Raw genomic sequence first — 27,166 nt, 5'->3', positions numbered from 1 at the left:
CAAACTGCATTTCATCAGATTGTCCCATTTCTGTGCCACATAGATGGAGCAGTTCCCATTAATGCATATAAGTGTTAGAAATTTTAAGTGATTCAGAAGTCATTATTAATTCTTAATATCCACAACTTGTGAAAAAGTAGAGAGAAAACAGTAAAGTTCCATTTTATTTATTAACTAGATGCTCGGTCCTTGAAATTCATGCATGGAGGGGTGAGGTGGTCCCTCAGCCCAGCCTGCACCCTCTCCAATATAGGTAAACTGGCAGTCAGACATCCCTCTCACAGTCCGGAACTGCTGGATACTAACCGCCTGCCTGCCTGCCTTCCTAGTTGCCCCTAACTGCTTCTACCTGCCAGCCTGATTGCACCCTAACCGCTCCCCTGCCAACCTGATTGACACCTAACTGCTCCCCTTACAGCCCTATCACCCCAAACTGCCCTCCCCTACAGGCCCAATCACCCCAAACTGCCCTACAGGCCTGGTCAGCTCCAATTGCCCTCCCCTGAAGGCCTGGTCACCCCTAACACCCTCCCCTGCAGGTTTGGTCACCCCTAACTGCCCTCTCCTGCTGGCCTGTTCGCCCCCAAATGCCCACCCTGATGGCCTCATCACCTTCAACTGCCCTCCCCTGCCAGCCATCTTGTGACTTCCATCTTGTGACAGCCATCTTGTGACAACATCACATGACACTACCTAGGCTTTTATTATATAGGATATGTTAAGATGAGGCAGTAGGCAGGATTTCAACAGGTACTTGATAGTAAGGTTTGCGTTGTCACTTAGACTCCCAGGCATGATAATTTTTCTAGCCTTTGCTATTGAACTTAAATCTAAGGAACCCTGGGTTATCTGTTCTATTCCATTAGTCTATATGTCTTTTCTTGTCCCAGTACCAGGCAGTTGTGAGAACCATGTCTTGCTCATATAGCTTCATTTCTGGTATTGTGATCCCTCCAACTTTGTTCTTCTTTCTCAGCATTGCTGTGGTTATTCAGGGTATTTTTGTATTCCATATAAATTTTAGGAAAGTTTGTTATCAATCTTTGAAATGTGCAATTGGTGTTTTAATGGGGATTGCATTGATTCTGTAGATTGCTTTGGGTAGTATGGACATTTTAATAATGTTGGTTCTACCAATCCATGCACATATTAGGTTCTTCTATTTGTTTAGATCTTCCTTTACCTCTTTTTTCAATGTCCTATTGTTTTCTGTGTTGAGGTCTTTTACCTCCTTAATTACATTTATTCCCAGTGATCTTAATTTTTTTGGTGCACGGATAAATGGGATTTTTTTTTCATTTCTCTTTCTGTGAGTTCATTATCCTATATAATAAGAGAGAAACATGCAAATTAACCATCTCTCTGCTATGCCCAAGCCATGCCCACAAGCCACATCCACAAGCCAATCTGAGTGACTATACAAAGTATCCCACAAGGATGGAGGTTAATTTGCATATGCCTGTGTCAAGTGCCCCAGGAGGTGACGGTGGCCATGGCCATGGGCTCTTGTGACCTTCACCAGCCCCAGGAGGCACGCCAAGCCACACCCAGGGGCTCTCAGGACTTTCACCAACTCTGGTACCGTCCTCTCCACTACGCTCACCAGCCAATCAGGATGAGGGTCCCCCTTCCCTCCCACCCCCATGCATGAATTTCTCCACCGGGCTACTAGTCTATATATATAAAGAGCCAGGGACCATAATGTACAAAACAACTGAAGGGATGACCGAACACCACACTTCACATGGAGCAGGCTCGGGTGAGCAGGGACTGGCGAGCGGGCTGAAATGCTGACCTCTCAGAAAATGAGAGAGACAGAGCTGATCAGCTGCTGTTGGTGCTGTTGTGGCCTGGAAAGAGAAGCAGGGTCTGATACACAGCCTCCGTGGCAGCTGCTGATCAGCCCTTGCCTCTCTCTCTGGGCCTCACCAGCAGCCGCAGCTCTCTCTCTCTGAGAGGTGAGCAGTTCAGCCTGCTTGCCAGAAGCCTGGGGTGGCTGCTGTTCAGCCACACCTGTCTGATCAGGCCCGGAGATAGGCCCAGAGATGCTGACTGGCATAGAAACTGACCAATCAACCAAATCTGGGTGAACTGAGAAGAGCCAATGGCTGCCTAGGAGGCAAAGATTTTGATTCTGACTGGCATAGAAACTGACCAATCAAAACCTAATCTGGATGAACTGTGAAGGCAGAACTTAAGGTGGGGGCTGAGGAGAGGTTTTAAGGCAAAGGTTGTTTGGTGTAAGGTGTAAGAAAGTGGTTCAATTTTTTAATGACCAGTTTGGCTGTACAGTGCATACGGCTGCCTCTCAATCAAGATATAGTGATTATGTATTTTTGTCTGCCAAGTGCATCTCCTCCTGCTGAAAAAGGCTTCCCTCCCCACCCCCTTAAAGCAATCCTATCCTATATAATCTAATGAGAGGGTAATATGTTAATTAGACTGGGTTGACCCACCATCTTCTGGACCTCCAACTTTCTTCTGGACCAAGCAATGGTGGTGGGGGCCAAGGCAGATGCAGTTAGGGGTAATCAGGTCAGTAGGGGAGGGCAGTTGAGGATGAGATCAGGCTGGCAGGGGAGAGCAGTTGGAGGCAACCAGGCCAGCAGGGGAGGGCCATTGAGGGCAAGATCAGCCCATCAGGGGAGGGCAGTTGGGGGCAATCAGGCTGGCAGGGGAGGGCAGTTGGGGCGATCAGGCCAGCAGGCAGAAGCAGTAAGGGGCAATCAGGCAGGCAAGCAGGCGAGTGGTTAGGAGCCAGCAGTCCCAGATTGTGAAAGGGATGTCCAACTGCCGGTGTATGGATTGGGCTTAAACGAGCAGTCGGACAACCCCTAGGGTTTCCATATTGGAGAGGGTGCAGGCTGGGCCGAGGGACACCGCCCCCAGTGCACAAATTTCATGCACCGTGCCTCTAGTGCTGCTATGAAAAAGAAGGAACTTTTACCATTTGCAACAGCACAGATGGAACTGGAGAGCATTATGCTAAGTGAAATAAGGCAGTCAGAGAAAGATAAATATCACATGATCTCACTCATATGTATGATATAATGATGAACATAATTTGATAAACAGGAATAGATCCAGAGACAAATAGCAGTGGGGAGGGGGGAGAGGGGGTAAGAAGAGAAACCAAAGGACTTATATGCATACATATTAGCATAACCGATGGACACAGACACTGGGGTGGTAGGGGCTTGCCCACACGGGGTGGGAATGGCATGGGGAGTCAATTGGGGAAAAAGTAGACATGTAAAACTTTAGACAATAAAAAACAATGATAATAATAACTAAGTAAATCTAACAAACCCCTTCCCTTTCTTGAAAAGATTGTAAAAGTCAATCTATTCTACCATTTGTTCTGAATGAGTGAACATACAGTAGGATTTTTGCCTAGTGTATTCTAGTGACCTACTGAAATACCTACAAAGACTACCTTGTCATTAGCATTTAGGCTCTTTTTTCTTTTTTAGTATATGCATTTTTATCTCTATGTTTTTCTGTGGAGTTTATTGAGGTTGTACGCTAGCAACAGTAAAGTTTTAACCATAAAGAACAATTGTTTTACATATTCAAGCAAGATGAGAGAAACATTATCATCTGGCAGCCAGTATATCCAGGATTTGCTATGAGGTTTAATTCTGCCACCATAGTGGGTACTAGATACTTGGTACTGGAAATTTTGAAAAATTGGGAGTAGACCTGGACTGATGGGGAAGGACTCAGTGTTGCTTTGATTGGACCTAACAGTACTATACTGTAAAGTGTTGTTTTACTAAATGAACCCGCATAGACCTGTGAGCCCATGTCTGATTAAAAATTTTCAGTGTTTTAGCACTATTTTCAAATAGAACACAATGTACATTTATAATGGAAAAAATTTTAAATAGAGGAAATGGGAGCAAATATCACCCAAAGTTTTACTAATTAGTCTATATTTTGGTGCATTTTTTCCTATTCTTTTTACTCCCCTCTATATAGGTTTCTGGTCATAATTGACTTTATTATGGTGTATTATATGCCATATTGCAGCTGTATAGTAGTAAACCTTCTATTTAGAAAAAAAAGTATTTGATTGAGTTTTCATATTTTAAGCTGTATTCGTCTGATGAGATCCCAATAGTAAAGTATATGTTAACTGCATGGCTTAAGAAACATATCAGAGTTTTAGCTATAGTTAAAATATTTCTAGCTTGAAGGAGAATTTATTCCTCTAAATAATGATTGTTTTCAAATTATGCCATCTCTTGCTTCTGGTTACTGAGGAGTCAGTGGCTTTAAAGGGAAGCATCTGAAACAGGCAAAATGATATTTTATCTATAACAATAAAAGTATAATATACTAATTTGACCCCACATCCTCCCGGACAACCAACTTCCAGATGGAGACAGGGCTGTGAGGGAAGCCTGGGTCCCGGGTGCCAGAGGGAAGCTGGTGCTGGCAGCCAGGGAAAGGAAGGCCTACTCCTGCATGAATTTTCTGTATCTGGCTTCTAGTATAATATAAAGATATTTCTGATTATTGGCTACTGGCAGTTTTTAAATGCTCTGCATTTTAAAAGATATCAACCGGATAATCTCCCTTCCTGCCTTTTGTGTATATGAGGGATACCCTGGTGGGAAAGTGTGACAGCATGATGAAAGCTATTTTATAGGAATATGAGGAAAGAAGGCTTATCTGAATTAGTTTATAATAACACAAGAAAACTGATACAGTAGGCAGTGAGGCAGACAAGAACAGAGTAGGAACGATAGGCCAAGTATGTCACCAAAGTAGAAAGCTGTTGGTGCCTAGCAATGGGCAAAACTGGGAAACCAAGTATTGTAGGGTGGGACCTCACCCAAGGGTGACCTTTCCTCCCTTAGCATATCACCGGTCATGCAGTTTACAGCCCCTGAACTTTCATATCGCTGGTCCCCTCATCTTTCCTCCCCCAGCATATGGACACCCTTAACGAGAAACAAGGGTCCCAGTGAATAGTCTCATACAACTTGCATGCATGCCCTTGCATCCTGACTCCCATAGCATTAAGCCCTGAGGACAAAAGAGGTTCTGGCCTGATTCTAACAACCTTAGTAACAAAGCCTCAGGTCTGCTGAGCTTAGAGACAGAGTTTTGGTCAAAGTACAAGTAATATATAGGCCTCAGTTGGTTTCAGCTTCAGGCCCAGCTTAGGTCCCCTAAGACCGTCCCTAAAATTTCTGCCTTTAGGTAAAAGCCCTTAAGATGAAGGACCCAGCACCTGTGCTCTCTCTCCCTTGAGCATGCCTGTAGTTTTCCCCGCCCTCTTCTCAGGTGCTCTCACTCTGGAGCATGCCCATGCCTTCCCCCTCTTGTTTCCCTGGGTGTGTATATTCTTCCTTTCGTTCTTCTAAGTTCCAGGGGCCCTTCTTCTGCCTCTGTAACTTGTGTGTGGAGCCCATGCAGCAACACTGGCTCACTTCTACCTCTGTGACTTTCTAAATATACTTTCTCTTATAATTTAAGTTCTTGGCTCTAAATTCTTCCTCAGCCAAACTCAACGACAAAAGTCAAACATTTGGTGCCATTTTGCCACTAACAAAATGAAGCTTATTAGAATGTTGGTATTCTGTCATATTAAAGACTACTACTATTACTTTTCAACTACTTACAGTGACTAGAATTGGGTTTTGGTTTTACTCTAAGAGGATTTTTGTAACATTGTTTGGGCTCTTCCGTATTTGATTATTGCTGTATTGTTGGGCTCTTAAATCAATGGATACTTCTAAAAGACATGAATATTTCTAGTGTTTTAAAGATAATTTATTCTCTAGCATATCTCAAAAAATCATTGTCATATGTCTGACACCACTGCAGGTAAATTCTAATTTGTCTCAGTAGTAGGATTTGCCTTCCAGTTGCAATTGATTTTAGACAATTGGTCAAATACTTGTCGCACGCCCAACTTGCCCCAGATTCTGTGCTGAGAAGGTTGGATGTATAACAGGAGTGAAAGTCCTGTCTTCCCTAGAGAAGCTCACTTTTTATGAGAGGGATGCCCTGGAAGCAGTTGATACCGTGTAACAAGTAGTAACTCAGATGTGTGAGAGTAGAGAAAGGGAGCAGTTGTGTCGTGTAACTGTTGGCAGAAATCTCCTGGAGGTAGCTGGGAAGTGGGATTAACCTTGCTGAGAAAAAGTGGAAGAAAAAGGCCTTGTAGTCAGAGAGAGCATCTGAGTTAGGCAGAGTCCTGATTAGTATCATGTAGCTTAGGGAATCTATATATATAAAAGCCTAAGCAACCGAACAACCGGTAGCTATGATGCATACTGACCACCAGGGGACAGACACTCAATGCAGGAGCTGCCCCCTGGTGGTCAGTGTACTTCCAAAGCCAACGTCCCACAAACCCTCCCCCCACTGGCCAGCCAGCCTGATGGCCCCGATGGCCTGGCCAATCTCCCGCAGTCTCTCCCTTGGGCCGGGCAAACTCCCATAGCCCCTCCCCCCAGGTGACTTACCAACCCTTTGCAGCACCTCCCGCTGACCAACCAACTTCCCATGGCCGTAACCCAAGGCTAGTCAACCAACTTCCCACGTTTCCTCCCTCCAGCTGGCCCCAATGGCCCTGATTGGAACCTCCAATGACCCCTCCCCTGGTCAGCTGGCCCCAATCGCCCCGATTAGGCTGCCTGGCCAACCTTTCATGGCCTGTCCCGCCTGCCAACGTCCCACAGCCCCAATCAGCCCTGATTGAGGTACCCTACTCGTACATGAACTCATGCATTGGATCTAGTTTATATATATATATAAAAGCCTAGGAGACCGTTACAACCAGTCAACCAGTCGCTATGATGCCCACTGACCACCAGAGGGCAGACACTCAATGCAGAAACTGCCCCTGGTGTTAATTGTGCTCATAAGCCAACCTCCTGTGGCCAGCCAACCTCCCATAGTCCCTCCCCCTGGCTGGTTGGCCCTGATCAGCCCGGATCAGGACTGGGCAAGACGGCCCCAATCAGCCCTGATTGGCGGGCCAGGCCAAGGGACCCCTTACCTGTGCATAAATGTGTGCACCAGGCCTCTAGTAGAATTTATAATATCATGTTAAGTACCATATTATCTGAGGTTCTCTTTTGAGTAATGTAATAATAGTCTTATTTCAACATGAGGAGAGAGTTAAATTCTCAGAGTTGTTTGATCTATTTTTGGATGTGAGAGAATCTTAAAACAATACTTTTTAATTCTCAAGGTAAGGAAACTGAGGCCCAGAGAGAACTCTGGCCCCTAACTTGTGAGCCGCAGGCCAGTCCCAGCACACACACACCTCTGCCTCAGATACATGTATTTTGTCACACTGTCTCCTGAACTAACATTTATTATTGGCTTTTATGTACTTCAGTAAAAGCTCTTGCTTCAATATTATAGAAGGCAGTATGTCTTAATGTAGAAAATAAATAGTAGAAATAGAAATCTTGGCAGGATTCATTTCTCAAGGAAAAAACACTAAAATCTTATTTTAAATGTTTTACATTGTTATAAAGGGAATTAATCATAGGTGTTTGCCAAGTTGGATTATAGGTAGTATGTCCAGGGCAGCATTTTATGACCCCTTCGTCAATTCTCATCGTTGGAAGTGAGAGCATGCAGTGTGTTTACTGCAGAGCTGAACATGGTATTGCACTGAAGCAGTTCATAGGGTATGAGAACAATTGTAATGCTTAATTGTCTGACATTTTAACCGAGGAAATACACACTTTTGTAGGTTTAAGTTACTGTGATATTTTCTTCTGCTCCCCTTCCCATTCAGGTGTCTCCTGGTCACCTTAGGGAAAAGTACAGCTCGTGTGCTACAGTATTTGTAGACAGCACTATTTCTCAGTCTGATTTGAAAATCACCTTGCAGTGGTGAGTACAAATAGGGGACAGAACCCTTATCCTGCCCATATGTACTTTCATTTGATTGTCCTTTTCAGTGCTCAGGTTAAAACACTGGTGTCAATTATATATTGATTTCCACTTCCATTTTAATCTTAGAGTGACTGGAAGAAGGGAAACCCACTTAACAATTGAAAAATCCCCCCAAAAGTGTTTATCTTTACTTGAGGCATTACTGTTCCTGAGACATTGTTGAACACAATGAAAGGAGAGGTGTGTTTTACTGAATGTTTCTGGAATAAAGTATTTCTTCATGAGATACAGGCCTAAAACCATGTGTACTACCCTGGAAGCTGCTCTTGGAAGAAGGGACAGCTTGTCCCCTACTGGCACCAGAGTGTATCTGCAATTACATCCCATTGGATTGTGTCAGGTTTCCCCCATCCTACTTTCTTTTTTTCTGCACTATTTCTATATTGAAATGCACTCTCCTTCCAGGAAAAATGCATCAAAGCAGTCTAAAGGAACAACTTTTCAGGATAATTTCTTTGAGGGTTAAATTTGTTCAACTGAGATTTTAATTTCATAGATGAATTAAATTTAGTTATATATATGTATGTATAGATATATATTTACACATCTTCAAGACACTACATTTTATCGATCCATATATAACAAAATCAAAGCAAAAAATCATGAGAGAGGTGAAGTTTGGGAAACATAGTCACAGTCAGGTTTACGCTTAAGCAAACATAACAGTGTCATGATGATGAAAACTATTCATTAAATTCTGTGAGTTCATAGTCCACAATTGGAGATGCACTTTAAAAACACCCTAATATGAAACTTTCAAGCTTACTTAAGAGCAAAATAAAACCAAACTAGGATGTGGAGCTTCCTGAACCCCATTGGTGCTGTCCAAGGATCATTATTGGTGTCTCTACAAGATGAGAGGGTTGACTTTCCAGAACACAGTTTGGGAAATTCTACCTGAAAATATTAAAATCCTCATTCCTGATTTTATTTTTCAGTCCTAAGACATAATTTATTTATAAACTTAATTTTGTTTATATTGTATCAGCTTTTTTGGCTAATTAAATTCTCAGTAACTTCTACTTTAATTATAACAGCCAGTTCACAATCATAATAATGTAAGTTTCTTCTCTCATAACAACAGTTGAGATCAAATTGAGTTTCAGCAAAACTGGAGCCCGTCTCTCTCTAAAGTCCTGAGCTTTGGCACCCAACTCACAATCACTGAGTCTTTTTCTTCAGTCTGGCCACTAAATCCGGGAGTAAAAACCAGTCCTTTCTGGCTCCATTTCATAGCTTCTTTTGAATTAGATGATTCTGGTGTTACAATATATAATTCAAGAGTTGTTTTGAAGATTAGCCTTACTTAGACAAGTGGGTGTTACCCCTTTTCCCTCCAAATTCGTCTAATTTTTGGAAGTACAGTAAATTTTCATTTGCTCTTATCAAGTTTTGAAAATGATCATTCAGTACATTTACTATTGGTAAATTAAAGGTTTAGTGAGAATATTAATAGAGCTCATTAGCTTTTAGGAATGGTTTTGAAAAACTGTTTATTCTGGGGTAATAGTGCATTGTTCTCAATGTGATGGGTGAGCCTTATTAGAATCACTTACGCAATTTTTGTCTAAATGTGTCTCTAAACACATGCATTCCATTTCTCCTTCCCTAACACACTCTGTCACTCTCACAAGCTTTCTGATAAGCTGAGGAGGGATGGAAGGCATTTTTATGTGGAGAAAAGCATCTGGGATGATTTTGATTTTAACTCTACTTCATGTGTTCTCAAACTTTGCTGCACTTTGTCATCCCCTGAGAAGCTTCCAAAGTTAACCAATGCCCGTTAAATCAGAGCATCTCAAGGTGGAAGGAGGCAGTTTGTAAAACTCCTCTGATGATCCCAATGCACAGCCAAGCTTGGGAAACACACTGCCTGGTTAGAGGGTAGAAGAAGGAGAACTGCTTCTCACTCTTGGTGGGAGCTTGAGCAAGTCAGTTTTAAGCCTTGGTTACTTTCTCTGTAAAATGGGTTGCTGAGTTAAATATCATCACAAGTTCATTGGTTCCATTCAGCTTATGTGCTTCAAATTCTATGATTTTAAAATCATTTTGAAGATGAAACTGTTTGAAGCACTATAGAAGTGCCCATCTTTGATGCTAACAATGCTGCAGGCCTTTGTACAACTGCTAATATTCTATAACCTAGTTATAAAATTCAGGTTTGCTTTTCCTCAATTATTTGGAGCTTCATTTCTGACATTTGGGGCAAAGAGAAAAAGCATATAACTTGATCTACAGCAATCCTTTGTTTCATGTTACACAGCATCTGGGAATAACATAGGGATATAGGAACTTACGCAGTATGTGAGGACTTACATCTGCTCATTAAAATTTTATTTAAACTAATTTGGATATAAATGTTTTTAATACTACACGGTGTATAATTTTACTTCATTGCATTCTTATATTTGTCATTATATTTTCTTAACAATTATGTAAAAGTGACCTTAAATGATTGTCTTCAGTATAGAGCATTTTATTTAACTTTAGGGGAAGAAGGAAAATAGGTGGGCAGGTGGAAAAACTACTGTGGCTTAAATTTAAGCATGTGTACAAGTAGATCTAACTTGTACAGGATGAAAGGTTCTCTGAATAGAAAGGCAAAAGATAGGGCAAGAGTGTAATAACTTATATGTTATAATGATCACCCAAAACATGTCTTCTAACAGCATATTCCTTAGCATTTTGGTTTTCCTAATTTTAGTAACTGACAAAGAACTACCACAAGGCAGAAAGTGCTTGGGCGATACTTTCTGAATGAGGATCTCATGGCCACTGGGCAGCTGGGATGGTCTTCCCCCACCACAACCCTTTTAAAACCTGTCTTCAGACCTGACATAAAGTCGATTGTTACTTTTTCTTTTCTCCACAGCCTGGCACTAGCAATATATTACCACATAAAGAAGAGGTGAGTTTTAAAACCAGTCTTGTTATTCTAGCTAATAAACTTACAAGATATAAAGTTAGTGTTAGATTTTAACTATGGATATTATTGGAGTAAGCTATAGTGCTCTTATTACATTGTTGAAGCGAACCATTTGTTTTAGTCTTAGGACTCCTAATGCATAAGTTATTGAGGATCCTGAAGAAAATTTGTTTATGTGGTTTATATTGATATTTACTGTATTAGAAATTAAAATTGAGAATTTAAAAATGAATTCCTTGTATGTTGAAACATGGTTTTTATAGCACTGTTGAAATTTTGAGCAGGATACTGCTTTGTTGTGGCGGATTGCCTTGTGCGTTACAGGGTGTTTACAGCTTCCCTGGCCTCTCCTCACTAGATGCCAGTAGCATCATCTTCCCAGGCCTCATTTTGACAACAAAAGCTGTATCCACCATGGCCGAATGTTTCCTGGGGGGCAGAAACACCCCTGATAGCAAGTCATAGTGGTAACAAAATTCTTTATAAAAGAGAATCATTTTCTACAATAAATTGGTCTAATGGAAATTGTGTCACTTATTTACATTTTGCAAATCTCTTTATGTCTGGTTCAACAGAAGACAGCTGATTCTCACTTACACCCTGTCTTCAATCCTTAGTGATTACCTCAGTCATCTCAATAATTTGTTTTGAATAAACAATATGCAGACCCAGCCTCATGTATCTTTATGGCTAGAAAAGTTTGTATTTTCAAAGCCTTCAGATAATTTTGGATATTTTTTGATACTATACCAGAAGTCCACAGAAGCTGTCTTCTGAAATTAGTTACAATGGAATTTTAAATCCTATCCTTGAACTTGTACTAAGGTCTCTGTTAAATTAGTACCCATGCATACATCTTCTATGCTAAATGAATCTCTTAAATTGTAAGTAATTTTCTAATAACATTGTGCATTGGTCATTTGGAAAGTATCAGCTCACATTTCTTTTTACAGTATCAAAACTCACTTTTGTTAGGTAGCATCACATAACCACCAGTCTTCCCAGAAAAACCTTTAGGTATTGAAAAACTGTTAGGTTACAAAAAGGATACAAGTTTTCCCCAATCTTGATTTTGAGCTTGATAGCTGGAACTGTGCAATTGGCAAGAAATGTATAAGTTATTTTCCTGGAAGTGACAGACTCACTTTTCAGTCTTGAGTGCACGACACTTGTATTATCAAATGAAAATATTATTCTCTGAGAACAGTAGGGCATTCATCTCACAACTAATTCCAAGTGTTTTTCCTTAACAACCACATTTCAGTATGCAGAAATGCTTAATCCATACTTCCCCTTGCAGCATTTCTCAACCTGTGGGTCACTACCCCTTTGGCGGTCGAATGATCCTTTCACAAGGGTCACTTAAGACCATCCTGCATATCAGATATTTACAGTACAACTCATAACAGTAACAACATTACAGTTATGAAGTAGCAACGAAAATAATTTTATGGTTGGGTCACAACATGAGGAACTGTATTTAAAGGGCCAGAAGGTTGAGAACCACTGTAGAGTATAAAAAGAAGATTCAACTTCTAATTACATTATTCATTGTCACTGCTTTATCAAAGATGTGCTTAAGTAAAGCATATTTCTTGTCAACAAGTGGCAGTGAAGAATAGAATAACTACTAGCACAGATTGGGACCCCTGCCTTGATTCTTGCTCAGAAACCAGTTTTACTGACTTTGGCTTTTATCCAGTCATTGCAAATGTCAGTGTAAATGCAGGCAGTGCCTTAATATTTCTATACAAACAGTTTTGGCCTCATGGGTCTCCTGGAAATGGTCTAGTGGAACCACTGAAGCCTGCAAAACACACTTGGAGAACCACTGTGTAAATGAGCAGAGTGTAGTAGTGTGGAATATTTAACCTAAAAACCCCCAGAAGACTGGTTTCCCTCAATCAGTTGGTTGGAGCATTGTCTTGTACACCAAAAGCTGGCAGGTCTGATTCCAAGTTAGGGCAGCACATACCTAGGTTGTAGGTTCAATACTGTAAGGCCACATAGCTAGTTTTCCAGTTCCATGTATAGGAGGCAGCCAATCCATTTTTCCCCCTCAAATCAATAGAGTGGTCACTTTTAAAATACAAAGGCAAATTTTAACCTCAGATTATTGTAAAGAATCAAGAAGAATATAATATAGGAAACTAGTAAGAGAGAAAACAGTGGAAAAAAAAACAGGAATCTCATTCTCACATGAAGAATTGCCCACTACTACTGCGTTGTAAAATGTTCCTGTGTCTGCCAATGAGAGGTTAGAGGACTGGCCATCGATTTGGTTGCCTAGCGTTGCCTATTAGGGAGGGTCAATGCTTATAAAGGCAGCTCTGGCAGGTCATTGTAGAAAAAATTTCAGAGAATTTGATGTGCTGAATAAAAAGAGGTCAGAAAATTCCTACGGGATCTAAGAGAAGAATTTGTAGAAGGACTTTCTTTGTTGAAGGTTAAGCTCCCTCCACCCCCCTCTACCCCCAGCAGATGTGTTGCTAACACGACAATTCCTGGATTAGTTTTTTTTCAATCACGTTCTTGTTTTCTAGAGATGCAAATAGATCCAAGGACATTTTTGATGAGAGACTCCATCCTGTCACAGTAAGTGCCAGTTGTATTGAGGTTGTCCTTTTCTCTCAGACAGTTGTGCTTATTCCATGCTGATTTGCTTCAAAATTAATCACTAGTAAAAAATTACTTTCTCCAGCTTGGAGTTCACATTACCTTCCTTTAAGTTTTCTTCCCCAACACATGTTGTATCTAATTATTTTACAAAAGAAATCTCTATATATAAAAGCATAAGCGACTGTCTAACTGGTAGCTATGGCGCGCACTGACCAACAGGGGGCTGACACTCAATGCAGATGCTACTGAGTTGCTGTGACTTGGCAGCTGTGGTTCTCGGGTGATGAACCTGGAACCAGAGAGGAGGGACCCGATTCTGGGGTGTGTAACCCGAGAACTGCCCTCTTGTAATCCCAGACCCTTTGGGGGATGTCGGAGAGCGGTTTCAGCCTGATCCCTGCAGGCCAGAACAGGGGAGCCCACCTGTGCACAAATCTGTGCATCAGACCTCTAGTGTTATATAAGAAACTAGAGGCCCAGTGCACAACATTTGTGTACTGGGGTGAGGGGTGCCTCAGCCTGACGTGCACCCTTTCACAGTCTGGGAGCCCTCGAGGGATGTTGGAGAGCTGGCTTTGGCCTGATCCCCGTAGACCAGGCCGCGGGACCCCACCTGTGCTCAAATCCGTGCACCAGGCCTCTAGTTTATAATCATAAAAGTGTACTATGCAAACCGACCAAACAACCAAACAGCAGAACGACCTTCCAGATGAACTTTGGATGACACACACTGGTGCAAGGCCTGGCAAGGTGGGTGCAATGTGATTGGTCAGGGGGCCCGGCCATCGCCCCATGATCGCCCTACAGAGGGAGGCCAAGGCCCCAAACAGGGAGACACATGCCTCTGGCTGGCGGGGCTATCGATCGGGGTGGGGTGGCACTCCGTGATCGCCCCAATGAGGGAGGCCCAGGCCATCCTCTGGGCGGTGACCATTTGTGGAGCCCCAGCTGGGTGGGCAGAGCCCCACGACTAATTGTCCTAAAGAGGAAGACCCAGGCTACCCCTTCAGACAGCACTGTCGTGTGTGGGCAGGTCCACCCTCTGCAGAGTGATTGATCTGGGGGCCCCCACAATCAATCAACCCACAGAGGGAGGCCCAGCCCTCTGGCTAGCAATGTGGTGGTGGGTGTGCAGGGCCAGCCAGTGATCACCCCGCAGAGGGAAATCCCAGGCCAGCCAATGATCACACCCCACGCCTGTTGTCCGCAGAGGGTGATGCCAAGTTATGGGGTAGGGGTTGGCAGTGCCACACCAATGGCAAGCAGTGGCAGCAACGGGGGCATGGCCAGGTGCCAGTAGCCAGGAGAAGGAAAGCTCCAATAGGGCCTCATCACCAGTCAAGCCTAGGGACCCTACGCGAGGGGTTCCAGATTGAGAGAGGGCACAGGCTGAGGGCCACCCACCCATGCACAGATTTTGTGCACTGAGCCTCTCATGTTATATAAGAAACCAGAGGCCCGGTGCGTGACATTCATGTACTGGGGATGGAGGATCCCTCAGCCCAGTCTGTGCATTTTGCAGTCTAGGAGCCCTTAGGGGATGTCTGACTGATGGCTTACATCCTTAGCACTGCCGCGGAGGCGGGAGTGGCTCCTGCCACAGACACTGTGCTCGCCAGCCATCAGCCTGGCTTCTGGCTGAGCAGCACTCTGCCTGTGGGAGCACACTGACCACCAGGGATCAGCTCCTGTGTTGAGGCTCTGCCCCTTGGTGGTCAGTGCGCATCACAGTGACCAATTGTTCCGCCATTCAGTCGATTTGCTTATTACCCTTTTATTATATAGGATAGGTCAGTAAGAACTGAGTTTCAGCTTTGTATAATTAGTGAGCTACAGTGGACAACATGCCTGAAAAACAAAAATGTATATTTTTAAAAGAAAATTTTCAATACCATCAAGCAATATGAATATTTGTACATAAACCTAATAGATATGTCAGGATCTCTAGAAGACAATTAAACAGCTATTTAAATATTGAATTAATTAGAATGACAGAAATTTTCAAATGTCTTCAGATATGCTCTATAACAATATGTGGCTGGTGAGCACTGTATGCACAGCACAGCCTTAGAGCCTGATGGTTACATTCTCAAAGTTGATTGCAGAGAAGTATGACATGATAACCAACAAGTCTTTGGAGCCTAAAAATAGTTCACATTTAGACAGAATATTGTAGGGGAAGGTGGAAAGGAATATATAAATATTCTGAGGTTGTGCCTGTATTTATCTTTATTGAGTGTCAATATTCAGTCGCTGTTTTTTAAGGTCCCATTATTTATATTTAAAAGGCTAAAATACATGTCACCCAATCAAAATTATTTTAAGCGGCACATGGGCACAAGTGGAACATGGTTGTTACAAAAGTACTTAATATTTTTCTTCAATGGATACTTTCTTTCAGGAAGAAAAGGTTCCTGAGGAATTCTTTCATCATAATCCTGATCCCGAATCAATTTACAGATTTATTCGACCTTTCTTCATTGCCTTTAAGGCAACAGGAGGATATGCCATAACAACATTGGTAAGATAGTTCTTCCTTCAGAACTTTATTAAGGGAAACCTATCAAAGGATGTAAAGTTCACACACTTGAGCTTAATAATCACTATGATTTAAAATGTCCTTGCTTTTTTCACCACAAAGCGATTGTTATCAAAGGCAGCAGGAGGGAGAGGTTTCCAATTTCTCCCTCCAGACCTCAGGAGACATAGGCACATGCAGTGCACACAGGCATACATACAAGGTGGGCTGATGGGGCAGGATGGGGGCAATAACAGAACCTTCTGGGCCCCAGGCAGTGTCAGGTTCAGTGTAGGTCTAAGCTGAGTCGCAGGCTGCATTCCCCAGGCAGTTGTAATGTGTGTCCTGACTGAGAACTAGAGCCCAATGTTCTCTGTTCCTTGGATGATGGGTGTTCATCCATCCTTGCTGTCCTCTTGTGCCTGCCTGTGATGTTTCCAGGATTCTAGTGCCAGTAGGACCTGAAAGGGCTTTGCTGGTTGTCTGCTCAGCTACAGCTGTGTAAGGGGCTCTGTGTCATTCATCCAGGATTCCTGTGGAAAGAGTGTGTCATTTGGAATGAGTGGTCCATTCTCGTGAGAAAGAATGGGGATTGTATCATTCCTCCCTCGGATAATCCTAAAGGGGAAAGTCTCCTGCTTGGTCTGAGGGAAGAGTACTTAGTGCAGTGCCTCCTCCGTCAGTGTTCAGTCAGAATTTTGGAGAGGCAGCCTGTGCTTCCGAATAGAGACCCCTCAGTGGGCACTGGATTAGACACAGGCCATTCCACATATCTGCCAGCCCTCTGGAGTGCTGAGCACAGCTGATCAAAGGCGGGAGTGGTGCTCCCACTTGAAGAGCTAGGGAACTCAGCAAGGAGAGCATCTGGGGTAGAAGAGGGTGAGTGCTTTTCAAACACATTAAGATGATGCACCTGTGAGACAGAGGGGCATCTCCAGAGATCATCCTACTATATAAAAACCCTGAGTTCGTCATAATCGGAGGTTCAGCCAACCGAAAGTCAGTCCTGCAGTCAGCACTTGGTTGCCGTGGTGACCCAGCACTGACTGCTGCGGCTGCAGGCACTATGACCCAGCACTGACTGCTGAGGGGACTGCAAACCAGGCCCAGAGAGAGGCCTGAAGAGAGAAGCAGGGTCTGATCCATAGCCTGTGTGGCAGCTGTTGATCAACACTTGCCTCTCTCTTTCTCTCCAAGCCGGGCCAGCAGCAGCACCTCTATTTCTCTCCAGGCCTCCACCGGGGCTGCTCATCAGTGCCGCACTTCTGAGCAGGCTCTGTTGATAGACCCAGAGACGCTGACTGGCATAGAAACTGACCAGTCAGAACCAAATCTGGGTGAAGTGTGAGGAGCCAATGGCTGCCTAGGAAGCAGAGCTTTTGATGCTGATTGGCATAGAAAGAGACTAGTCAGAACCAAATTGGCCAGCAGAGGAGGGCAGTTAGGGGTGATCAGGGAGTCAGGCAGAGGCAGTTAGGGGCAATTAGGCAGGCAGGCAGGCAGGCAGGCAAGAAGGCAGGCAGAGGCAGTTAGGGGCAATCAGGCAGGTAGGCAGGTGAGCAGTTAGGAGCCAGCAGTTCCAGATTGTGAGGGAGATGTCCGACTGCCAGTTTAGGCCAATGGGATTGGGCCTAATCTGGCAGTTGGACATCCCCCAAGGGGTTCCCGATTGGAGAGGGTGTAGGCTAGGCTGAGGGAACCCTCCCCTCCATGCACGCTTTTGATGAACCAGGCCACGCGTGTGAATATGTGGAATTCGAGCATGAATCTGAGCTACTGGCAGGGAATTAGTATTAGCTATTCCAATACCGAGAAAATGTGTGAATAAAAAGTGCATGGAAGCAGGAAGAGTAACAAGAGCAGGTATTTAGTGGATATTTATGGAATGAGCAACTTCTTGGGAGCATTGAGCACTTTGACCTCACTCTCTTTCTGGAACCTCGCTTATCTTCCTTCTATTTTATTGTTTCTCCCTGTTTTCCATAGCACCCTAAGCTATGCCTGATGATTTCTCCTTCAGAGCTGAGTCCTTACAGATCTAAGTGCAAAGGATAGAGGAGAGCCATGGTTGAATAAAGTGTTTGCTTTTATGGAGCTTCTGTCCTAGTGAGGAAGAGAGAAATATTTCTTTAACTGAGTGTTGTTAAAAGGTGAATATCTCAGGTAGTAGTAAATATCACGAAGGTACAGCAGGGTGACGTGATATCATGCTGAGAGGGGCTTGCTACTTGAGAGAGGTGATCAGGAAGAGCCTCTGTAAGAGATGACATCTGACTCTGGCCTGACTGAACTGAGGAAGATGAGGAGCTCTGGCGTTATATGCAGAGGGAATAAGTGCCAGCCTCTGAGACGGGAACTTATACTTGGTATTTGAGTAAGAGTGAGGTATGGCCAGTGTGGTCAGAGTGTGGAATGAGGGAGAGAATGTAGGTCATGTGGACCGAGAAGGGCAAGTGCTACCTGATTGGGCCTTGCAGCTTGCAGGCCATGGGAGAAAGTGACATTTTTATTTGTTTGGTGGAAACACTTTGGCAGAGTTGAGCAGGGTGGGGAAGTGCTCTTGATTACAAAAGCTATCCAGGCTGCTTTGGGGAGAATGATGGTAGCTGGGAGTCTGAGTGGAGGCCGAGAAGTCAGGGGCAATAACAGTGACATGGGTGAGAAGTGACAAATAGACTAGGAAGCAGACTCACTATCAGTGACAGGCAGCGATAACAAGAGTTGCTAACAGTTTGCAACAGGTCAACTCAATTGGATGTCTTTGGCCAAGCACTTAGGCAAATGGCAGTGCCCCACATGACATTAGGGAATGCGTAGGGAGTGGGGAGCTGGGGTGAAGAGCTCTGGTGTATGTGCACATGCACCGATGACCTTAGCAGTAGTAGTTTCGGTTGAGTGACAGTGCCAGGGGCAGACTACAGTGGGTGAAGGAGAGAGTGGGAGATGAGAAGCAGCTTCAGGGCATTCACTGTGAGCAAACAGAGAGGAGGCAATCTAGGGATTGTGGGGAGTGGGATGGGTATCACATAAATACATTCATATTGGGGAGAATCTCTGGCACAGGAAAGTGTTCAAGAAGAGGTAATTGTGGGAGGTGTTCTTCAGAAGTGGGATGGGATTGACTTCACTGCTAGAAGAGTTTCAGTGAGAAGAGAAATCTCAATTCCACTGACACAGGAGGGCAAGTGGTATAAATGAATGAGTAATGGCACATTCTAAATCTATAGAAGTGATGAAGGAAAGTTGAGTGATTTCCAATGTTGTGTATGTCTCTAATTATTCCCAGAAAGTTGACAGTTGAACCTTGTAAGGAGGTTCATTCATAGGATATCTGGGAGCATTTAGCTTTGGGAGATTGGTGCAAACTTTCACTAATAGCACATAATGTTCAGTAACCTTTTGCTTTCTAAAATACAGTTGGGTTTTAACACCTTTGGCTAATGTGGGCTGTCAGTCTGATAACCTCAGACAGTAAACATATTCTCCTTCAAAGAACCCTTTGACGAAACAGCAAATCACAGCTTGCCTCTATAATCTTTGCTTAGCTGTTAACTTCACCCAGTTCTTTGTAGAATAGACATGTAATACATGTGAAGAAATCACGAGATCTCACCAGCTATCTGGCAGGTTAAAGGAGAATCAGGGAGATAGAGACTGGCAGCTCTGCTACCAACTGAAACCAACAGAACTGACCAAGCTTCAGGTTGTGTAAGACAGAGATGGATTTCACAGAATCGTGATGGAGATGTGAGGCTTAGGGGATATGAAATGTCTATCCTTGGTGTGCGTGTGTGTTTCTTACAAAGGCACTAAGTCCAGGAATACCTGACAGTTGTAGAGACCTGCCTCAGACACACCTGTTTGCACTGCCTGTCCTGCTGGACCACACAGCAGCCACTGGGGGGACTCTCTTTAAAAAAATTTTTAATCCTCACCAGAGGATATTTTATCCATTGATTTTCAGAGAAAGTAGAAAAGAAAGGGGAGGAGAGGAGAAATAGAGAGAGAATCATCAGTATGAGAGAGAGACATCTATGGATTGCCTCCCGCATGAGTCCTGACAGGGGCCAAGAGTGGAACCAGCGACTCTTTGGTGAGCAGGCTGGAAATTCACATGGGAAAGTAGGCAGTAGAAGTGTCTGATTTGCAACTGTTTCTGGGCCTCTGGCTTTGGCTGGCCAAGCAGTCTCTCTAGAAGCTATGAATAAAAGGCATGTCAAAAACTAATGAAATCTATCATTCCTGAAAGTTCTTATCACAGCACTTAAACTGAACTAGAATCAAAAACCAGTGTTCTACTTTGCAGGTTTACATAGAAAGACTTTTATCTTATGCTGAAATCGACATTTGCCCATCTAACTGGAAACGCATTGTTTTGGGAGCGATTATTCTGACCTACAAGTATCTGCACGATGAGGCTATGTGGAATTTTCACTTCTTCTCATTGCTAAGGGGCATTACAATCAAGAACTTGTGAGTTGGCAAGATTTTGAAGAAGTTTCAAACCATTTTTGAATACCTTATTTGCCCCCATAAAGTTTACAAAATAAGAAATATTTTGAAAGGTTACATTGTGCAGAGGACTGAACTAGGCATAAAATTACATACATTTTTCTATCCATATTTGCTTTGACATTTCAAACTCCTCATTAATTAGTATGTCTTCATGTGTTATTATTGTAATAATCTGTGTGATAATTTGGTATATTTCTCTGGTAGCAAAGTTTGTAGAAGCTCAGATTCAAAAACAACAGTAATGTAAATACCTTCATGCCTTTCTTAACGCTTTCTACCAGTTCAGGTCTTTTATTCCCCCGTTTTCAAAATTTCATTTATTTTCAATAAGACTTTACATTCAATATCTATATATAAAGAAAAACCTAAGCAACCGGCTGCCCAGCCAGTAGTTATGATGTGCACTGGCGACCTGGGCAGATGCTTAACGCAGGAGTGAAACCATAGGAATGGGAACATGAAACAGACTGATGAATCTCAGAGAGAATGGGGGAGTGGGAAGTGCGGGAAGAGATTAACCAAAGATCTTATATGCATACTAGAGGCCCAGTGCACAGATTCGTGCACCAGTGGGGTCCCTTGGCCTGGCCTGCAGGGATCAGGCCGAAACTGGCTCTCTGACATCCCCTGAGGGGTCCCGGGTTGTGGAAGAACACAAATCTGTGCACCGGGCTTCTAGTTATTTCATATTAGTCTCAGGTGTACAGCATAATGGTTAGAAAATCATGTGCTTTGCGAAGTGTTTTCCACAGTATTTTTAGTACTGACCTGACACCATGCATAGTTATTGCAGTATTATTGACTCTCTTTCCCATGGTGTAATTTATATCCCCATAACTGCATTGTAATTGCCAGTCTGTACTTCTCAATTTCTTCACCTTCTTCACCCAGCGCCCCCAAACCTCTTCTCCTCTGGCAACCATCAAAATGTTCCCTTTACCTCTGAGTCTGCTTCTGTTTTGTTTGTTCATTTATATTGCTTTTTAGTGAAATCATATGTTATTTGTATTTCCCTGACTGACTTATTTCACTAACATTATACCCTCTAGGTCCAACTATTCTCTCACAAATGGCAGGAATTCATTCTTTTTTATGGATGAGTCATAATATTCCACTGCTTTTTTATCCACTCATCAGTTAATGGGCACTTGAGTTGCTTCTACAGCTTAAGGATTATGAATAATACTGCAGTGAATATAGGGTGCATATATCCTCTCAATTAGTGGCCTGGTTTTCTTCAGATATATACCAGGGGTAGAATCACTGAGTCATAGGCAGTTCAATTTTTAATTTTTGAGGAACTTCCATACTATTTCCCTCAGTGTCTGCACCAATATACCTTGCCACCAAAAGTGCACAAGGGTTCCCTTTTCTCCACATCCTTGTCAGCACTTGCTGTTTGTTGATGATAGCCATTCTGACAGGTGTGAGGATATCTCATTGTGGTTTTAATTTGCATATCACTGATGATCAGTGATGTTAAGCATCTTTTCCTATCTATCAGCCATCTGTATGCTCTCTTTGGATAAGTGTCTTTTCAGGTCCTCTGTCCATTTTTTAATTAGATTGTTCGTATTTTTGGTATTGAGCTGTATATGTTTTTTATAAGGTGTTGCGTTATGTATGTTTTTTATAAATTTTGAATATTAAACCCCCTATTAGATATATCAATGTCACATATGTTTTCCCATCAGTGGGTTGTCTTTTTATTTTGTTGCTGTTTTCTTTTGCTATACTAAAACTATTAGTTTGATATAGTCCCAATCCTTTATTTTTTCTTTTATTTTGCTTGCTCAGGGTAATCTATCAGCAAAGCACTAAGAGAAATATTCCAGATTTTAGTGCCTATGTTTTCTTCTAGGAGTTTTATGGTTTTGACACTTACATTTAGGTTAACAATCCATTTTGAGTCTATTCTTGTATATGGTGTAAGAAGTGGTCTAGCTTCAATGTTTGAATGTATCTGTTCAATTTACCCAACATCATTTCTTGAATAGACTGTCTTCATACCGTTATATGAAGTCTCCTCTTTTGTCAAATAGTAATTAAACATATAGGTGTGGGGTTATGTCTGGGCTTTCAATTTTGTTTCATTGATCTATGTTTGTTTTTATGCTAGTGCCATGCTGTTTTGATGACTATAACCCTGTAGTGGGGTTTGATATCAGGTAGTGTGATACCTCCAGCCTCTTTTGTTTTTCTCTCAACTGCTGTGACGAATTGTCCAGGGTCTTTTGTGGGTCCGTATAAAACTCTGGATTAGTTGTTCTACTTCTGTAAAAGATGGCATTGGCATCTTGATAGGAATTTGGTTGAAAGAGATTATTTGAGGTGGTATGGACATTTTAAAGGTGTTAATGCTTCCTGTCCATGAGCACTGTACATGCTTCCATTGATTTGTCTCTTCCTCAGTTTGTTTTTTGGTGTCTGATAATTTTCCAAGAGTTTTCCCCTCAAAGATAAGAGTGGTGGTTCTGAATGGATCCATTTGTTGCTGTGGTGATGTGCCCAGTCCTTTTGTTGGCACATCTCTATTTTACTAATCCCCTTCCTGCTATCAGCCTGGTAAAATGTCTGCAAGTTCTTCAGGGCTAAGAAACAGCATACATCATTCCTTTCATCTGAGCACTAGAGTGGAGCCCTGAGAGTGAGCAAGAAGAATAAACCTACAGCTGCACTAATGGGACTCTGATAATTGAGCCCCTAGTCAACAGCTGTTGTGCACAAGAGACATAACCTCCTTCCCTTTGTCCCAAACTCAAAGTCCTTCCCCTTGTCCCAAACTCAAAGGGGACCACAAATTGTTGAGCCTTGTTTGCCTGGTTGAACATTAGTGTATTAGCCCAGCTGGGTAGCCTTTATTTAATTCAAAACTAAACTCAGAGCCAACCTAGTAGCTTAGAATGACAATATTGAAGAGAACCATGTTGACTAAAATTGCCCTGTGGTGGTTTTGTGTTTTCCTTCTTCCCCAGAAATGAGTTGGAAAGGCAATACATATGTCTACTGCGGTTTCGTCTGTATGTTTCTACCAGTGTCTATGCCCAATACTATTTTGACCTTCGGTCCTTAGCAAGTGACCATGGATTGTTGCCTATTGCATTGACTCCTCTTCGAAAAGAAAGAGCACTGAACCTAGAGGTAAGGCTGTGGAATCACAAAGTGGGGTTTTCTATTAGACTCAAAAACCAGTATCTGTGCATAAATCATATTATGTAGAGACTAGGAAAATGAAAAGCTGTTTTAAACTAACACATTGAATAAGACTTATTAACTCTCTCACATCATATTAGCAGTATTTTTATGGTGTATATAAGAATCCTACATTATAAAAATTACCTTTTCTGGGAGGGGAGTAAGAGATCAGCCGAAGGACTTGTATGCACCCATATAACCATAACTAATGGACATAAGACACTGGGGGGTAAGGGAGGGCAGGGGCTTGTCATAGGCGGGGGGGAAAAAAGGACACTTATGTAATACCCTTTGTAATACTTTAAGCGAAAAATAAAAAAAATTAAAAAATTAAAAAAAAATTACCTTTTCTGTGACCATGATTCAGAATAATTTAAATCCATTTTAAACTTTGATGGTTTTTTTTGAAACTGTATTCTATTTTATAACCATACATGAATAATTTACTACAATTATATCATTAATCATATCTACAACCATATTCTACTTATCACTCTTAACTCAGTTTGCAAATTCATGTCTTTTCTGTATAGGTCACAGTTCAGTACCTTTAGTTTGTTAGACAGAAGTAACCTGAGAGAGTGATACTTAGATTGTAGAATATGTACTTCAAACACTGGGTGTATCAAGTATATGGGTTTTTAATGGCAATTGTAAAGTATGTGCGACAAAATAATATTTATAGCTTATGAATTCTAGGGAGTATACAACAAAATTATAACTAAAATGGACAGTTTTTGTGGTACTTAATATCCCTTTAGAGTAAGATGTGCGTCTACCTTAATGTGCAAGTGAAATAGTACCTTGATGGTGCATCAGTCACTACACTTTTTGACCTTTCAGTAAAATACAGCACATGCCTGCCTCATTAAAATTTCCTTAGAGTAAATGCTAACTAATGAAGATTGGGTAGAATGTAAATAGCTGAGTAAACAATGACTTTTCCCAACTGTATATTTATTATATTTAAGGAACCAAGTATGCAGACAACAGATGATACTATTGTGAGAAAGACTGTCACACCTTTGACATTGTTGAAAAAACCCAAACTTTAAAAAATTCTAAGTTCCCCTTTGCTCTGTCAATCTAATCAGAGTCCCTAAACTACTTAACTTCGTGGATGAACATAAAATAGGATACCAAGGACCATGCAGTGTATACGCCAGCTCTACGAAGAGGCAATGAGTATAATCCATATAAAGAAGTGGGACTGTGTGGCTATCAGTGATGCTTTCTCTGTGAAAGCTGCAGCTCCTTTATTTTGAATGTGCCTGTGTTCTATCTCATGTCTCCCCCTAGGCCATTTCCAGATATTGTGAAAACAAAAACCTGTGCAGGGTGGCCACAAAAAAATCTGGCAGCTGTGCTAACCTTACTGATGTGCAGCATGGCCATGCCATCTTATCTTAAGGAGGAATGAGGGCTGTGACAGGATGAGTGCCTCATCTGCAAGGACTGGAGAAGAATCACAGCTCCTGCTCCAATCCCAGATAAGTTATTTCCTTTTAAGGGAGACGGGGGCGGCGGGGGGGGGGGGGCGTATTGACATAATGAGTATCTCACCTACCAAAACAAGGACTGTTGAAATATAATATTCCCTATTCTGGAAAGTTTAGTATTTCCTCTTAAAAATAAGTGAAAGGTTTTAACCTGATGAGGATCTTTTTTAGCCTATGCTTAATTTATGATCCTTAGTATTTTTCATTTCCCTTTTGATTATTTTTATTACTAGAGGTTATTACATATGTTTAATTTTGTTTTCATTTTTGGATAAAAAGGAAATGTCTCTCTTAAATTTTTAACAATTTCTAGTTAACCTGCCACTTGACATTTTCTTTTCAGCTTTGGTCCTCTCACTTAGTAAGTTTAAAGTACCTATTTCTGTATACTAGTATAGTTTGAAATGCTTTCATGTTTACTTTAATAATGTGGAAAATGGATTATTTTACAGTAGAAAATTCCTTAAATATTTTATATTGGTTCCTAGAGCAAAATGGCTACTTTTTTAATATATATATTATGTGCTGTTTCCTTTCCTCCTGAACCTTTTGGACATTGTTACCATATATTAATTACTTTAAAATAATTTTAATTATGAGTTTTCATTTTAGTTTTTCTGACTTTGAAGATTTCTCTTTCTTTTTAATTGATGTCAGAGGGAAAGGAAGGGAGAAGGAAAGGGAAAGGGAGAGAAACATGGATATGTGAGAAATATCTACCAGTTGCCTCCCATCCAGTGTCTGGGACTGGGGATCAAACCTGGCACCTGGGTATGTGCCCTGACTGGTCACTGAATCCTGGACCCTTTGGTGCCTGGGAAGACACTCCAATCCACTGAGCCATCTAGCCTGGGTGAAGGTTTCTCTTTCAAAGAAATTAAATAACAACTATTCTCATTATAAAAATCATATATTCTGTGCTCTTTAGCCTTTGAAAATTCTTGTGTAACTGGCCTTAAAACTGCCACAATGAACTAGTGAAGTGTCGATTTCTGGTGGTACAGACGCTGGATACAAAGGGTGGCTGTTCTGTATTACTTTCCAGGACCGCCTTGCTAGCAGGTATTTCCAAGGGCTTACATTGAGTAAGTGACTTACTCTACCTATAATGCATGCCATTAGCTATCATGTCTAGAAATTGGTTTTAAAGAAATTAGACAACCAGTATCTAGAAAGTAAAATCTCATTGTTTGTGATCTACATATTGCTTTCCCTAGAGGACTGTCTGTGTTGCACTATTGACTTTTTGAGTTAAAATGTGTCTGTGATGTCAGCATTTTCTCTCCTAAATCTGCAGTTACAATGGCAAATTATAAAAGCACATTAGCAAGGAAGAATTTTAAAAATTGGAACACTCCCATGATGTTTCTTCTTGAGTCTTTTCAAGCATAACCTTTCAAAAATTTTAACATGTTTAGAGTTGATAATACAGTTGAAGGAAGTGAGTAGAAAATATTCACTAGGCTAGGATGTCAGTCAAAAGGGTCATTAAGATTGAGTTTAAATATTTTCCAGGTTTTACTGGGTTGCATATAGGTATATTTAATATTTCATTAAAGTTATCAGAATGTTGGCAGGAATAGTTAAAGTAATTAAAATTTTTTGTAAAGATTAGGTGCTTAAAGCCAGTCTCTATATTAAAAAGTAAGGAAATAGTAAGAACTTTTATTGTAACTTTTTTTATTAGTATCTTAGTATATACTGCATACTTACTGTGGACAGTGCTGTAAGATCCACAGTGATAGATTAAAAGGCTTCATAATATATTAAGTTTGCTACTTCAGTAACTAATTAAGGTGGGCATACTACACTGAATTCCCCTTTGAAAAATATAGTTTCGTACTTTTTCAATTTACTTTGCCTCATTTTTAAAGTGCACATGAAAAAAATGAGATTTTAAATTTTTTATATCGTGGTATACATTTGAAAAGTTTTGTTAACTGAAAATATGAGAATTTATCT

General features: G+C 41.7%; 1 protein-coding gene across 1 annotated transcript in view; it reads left to right on the top strand.

Moving 5' to 3' along the window:
• The window catches only part of LOC139015151 (cyclin-Y-like protein 1), a 71,150-nt gene extending 46,035 nt beyond the window's left edge, over window positions 1-25,115 (top strand). Inside the window, exons 2-8 of the mRNA XM_070422575.1 lie at window positions 7,772-7,869; window positions 10,805-10,840; window positions 13,402-13,453; window positions 15,879-15,998; window positions 20,302-20,468; window positions 23,486-23,651; window positions 25,005-25,115. Of these exons, the coding sequence (XP_070278676.1) occupies window positions 7,772-7,869; window positions 10,805-10,840; window positions 13,402-13,453; window positions 15,879-15,998; window positions 20,302-20,468; window positions 23,486-23,651; window positions 25,005-25,115 (750 nt within the window). The remainder of the gene's footprint in view (window positions 1-7,771; window positions 7,870-10,804; window positions 10,841-13,401; window positions 13,454-15,878; window positions 15,999-20,301; window positions 20,469-23,485; window positions 23,652-25,004) is intronic.
• Window positions 25,116-27,166: the final 2,051 nt, after the last annotated feature.

The sequence above is a fragment of the Myotis yumanensis genome, unplaced genomic scaffold (genome assembly GCF_028538775.1).
Source record: "Myotis yumanensis isolate MYYU_CA2020_CCGP unplaced genomic scaffold, mMyoYum1.0.hap1 SCAF_1, whole genome shotgun sequence".
Lineage (NCBI taxonomy): Eukaryota > Metazoa > Chordata > Mammalia > Chiroptera > Vespertilionidae > Myotis > Myotis yumanensis.
Note: the sequence above shows the minus strand (reverse complement) of the source record. Positions and strands in the feature narration are given on the sequence as shown.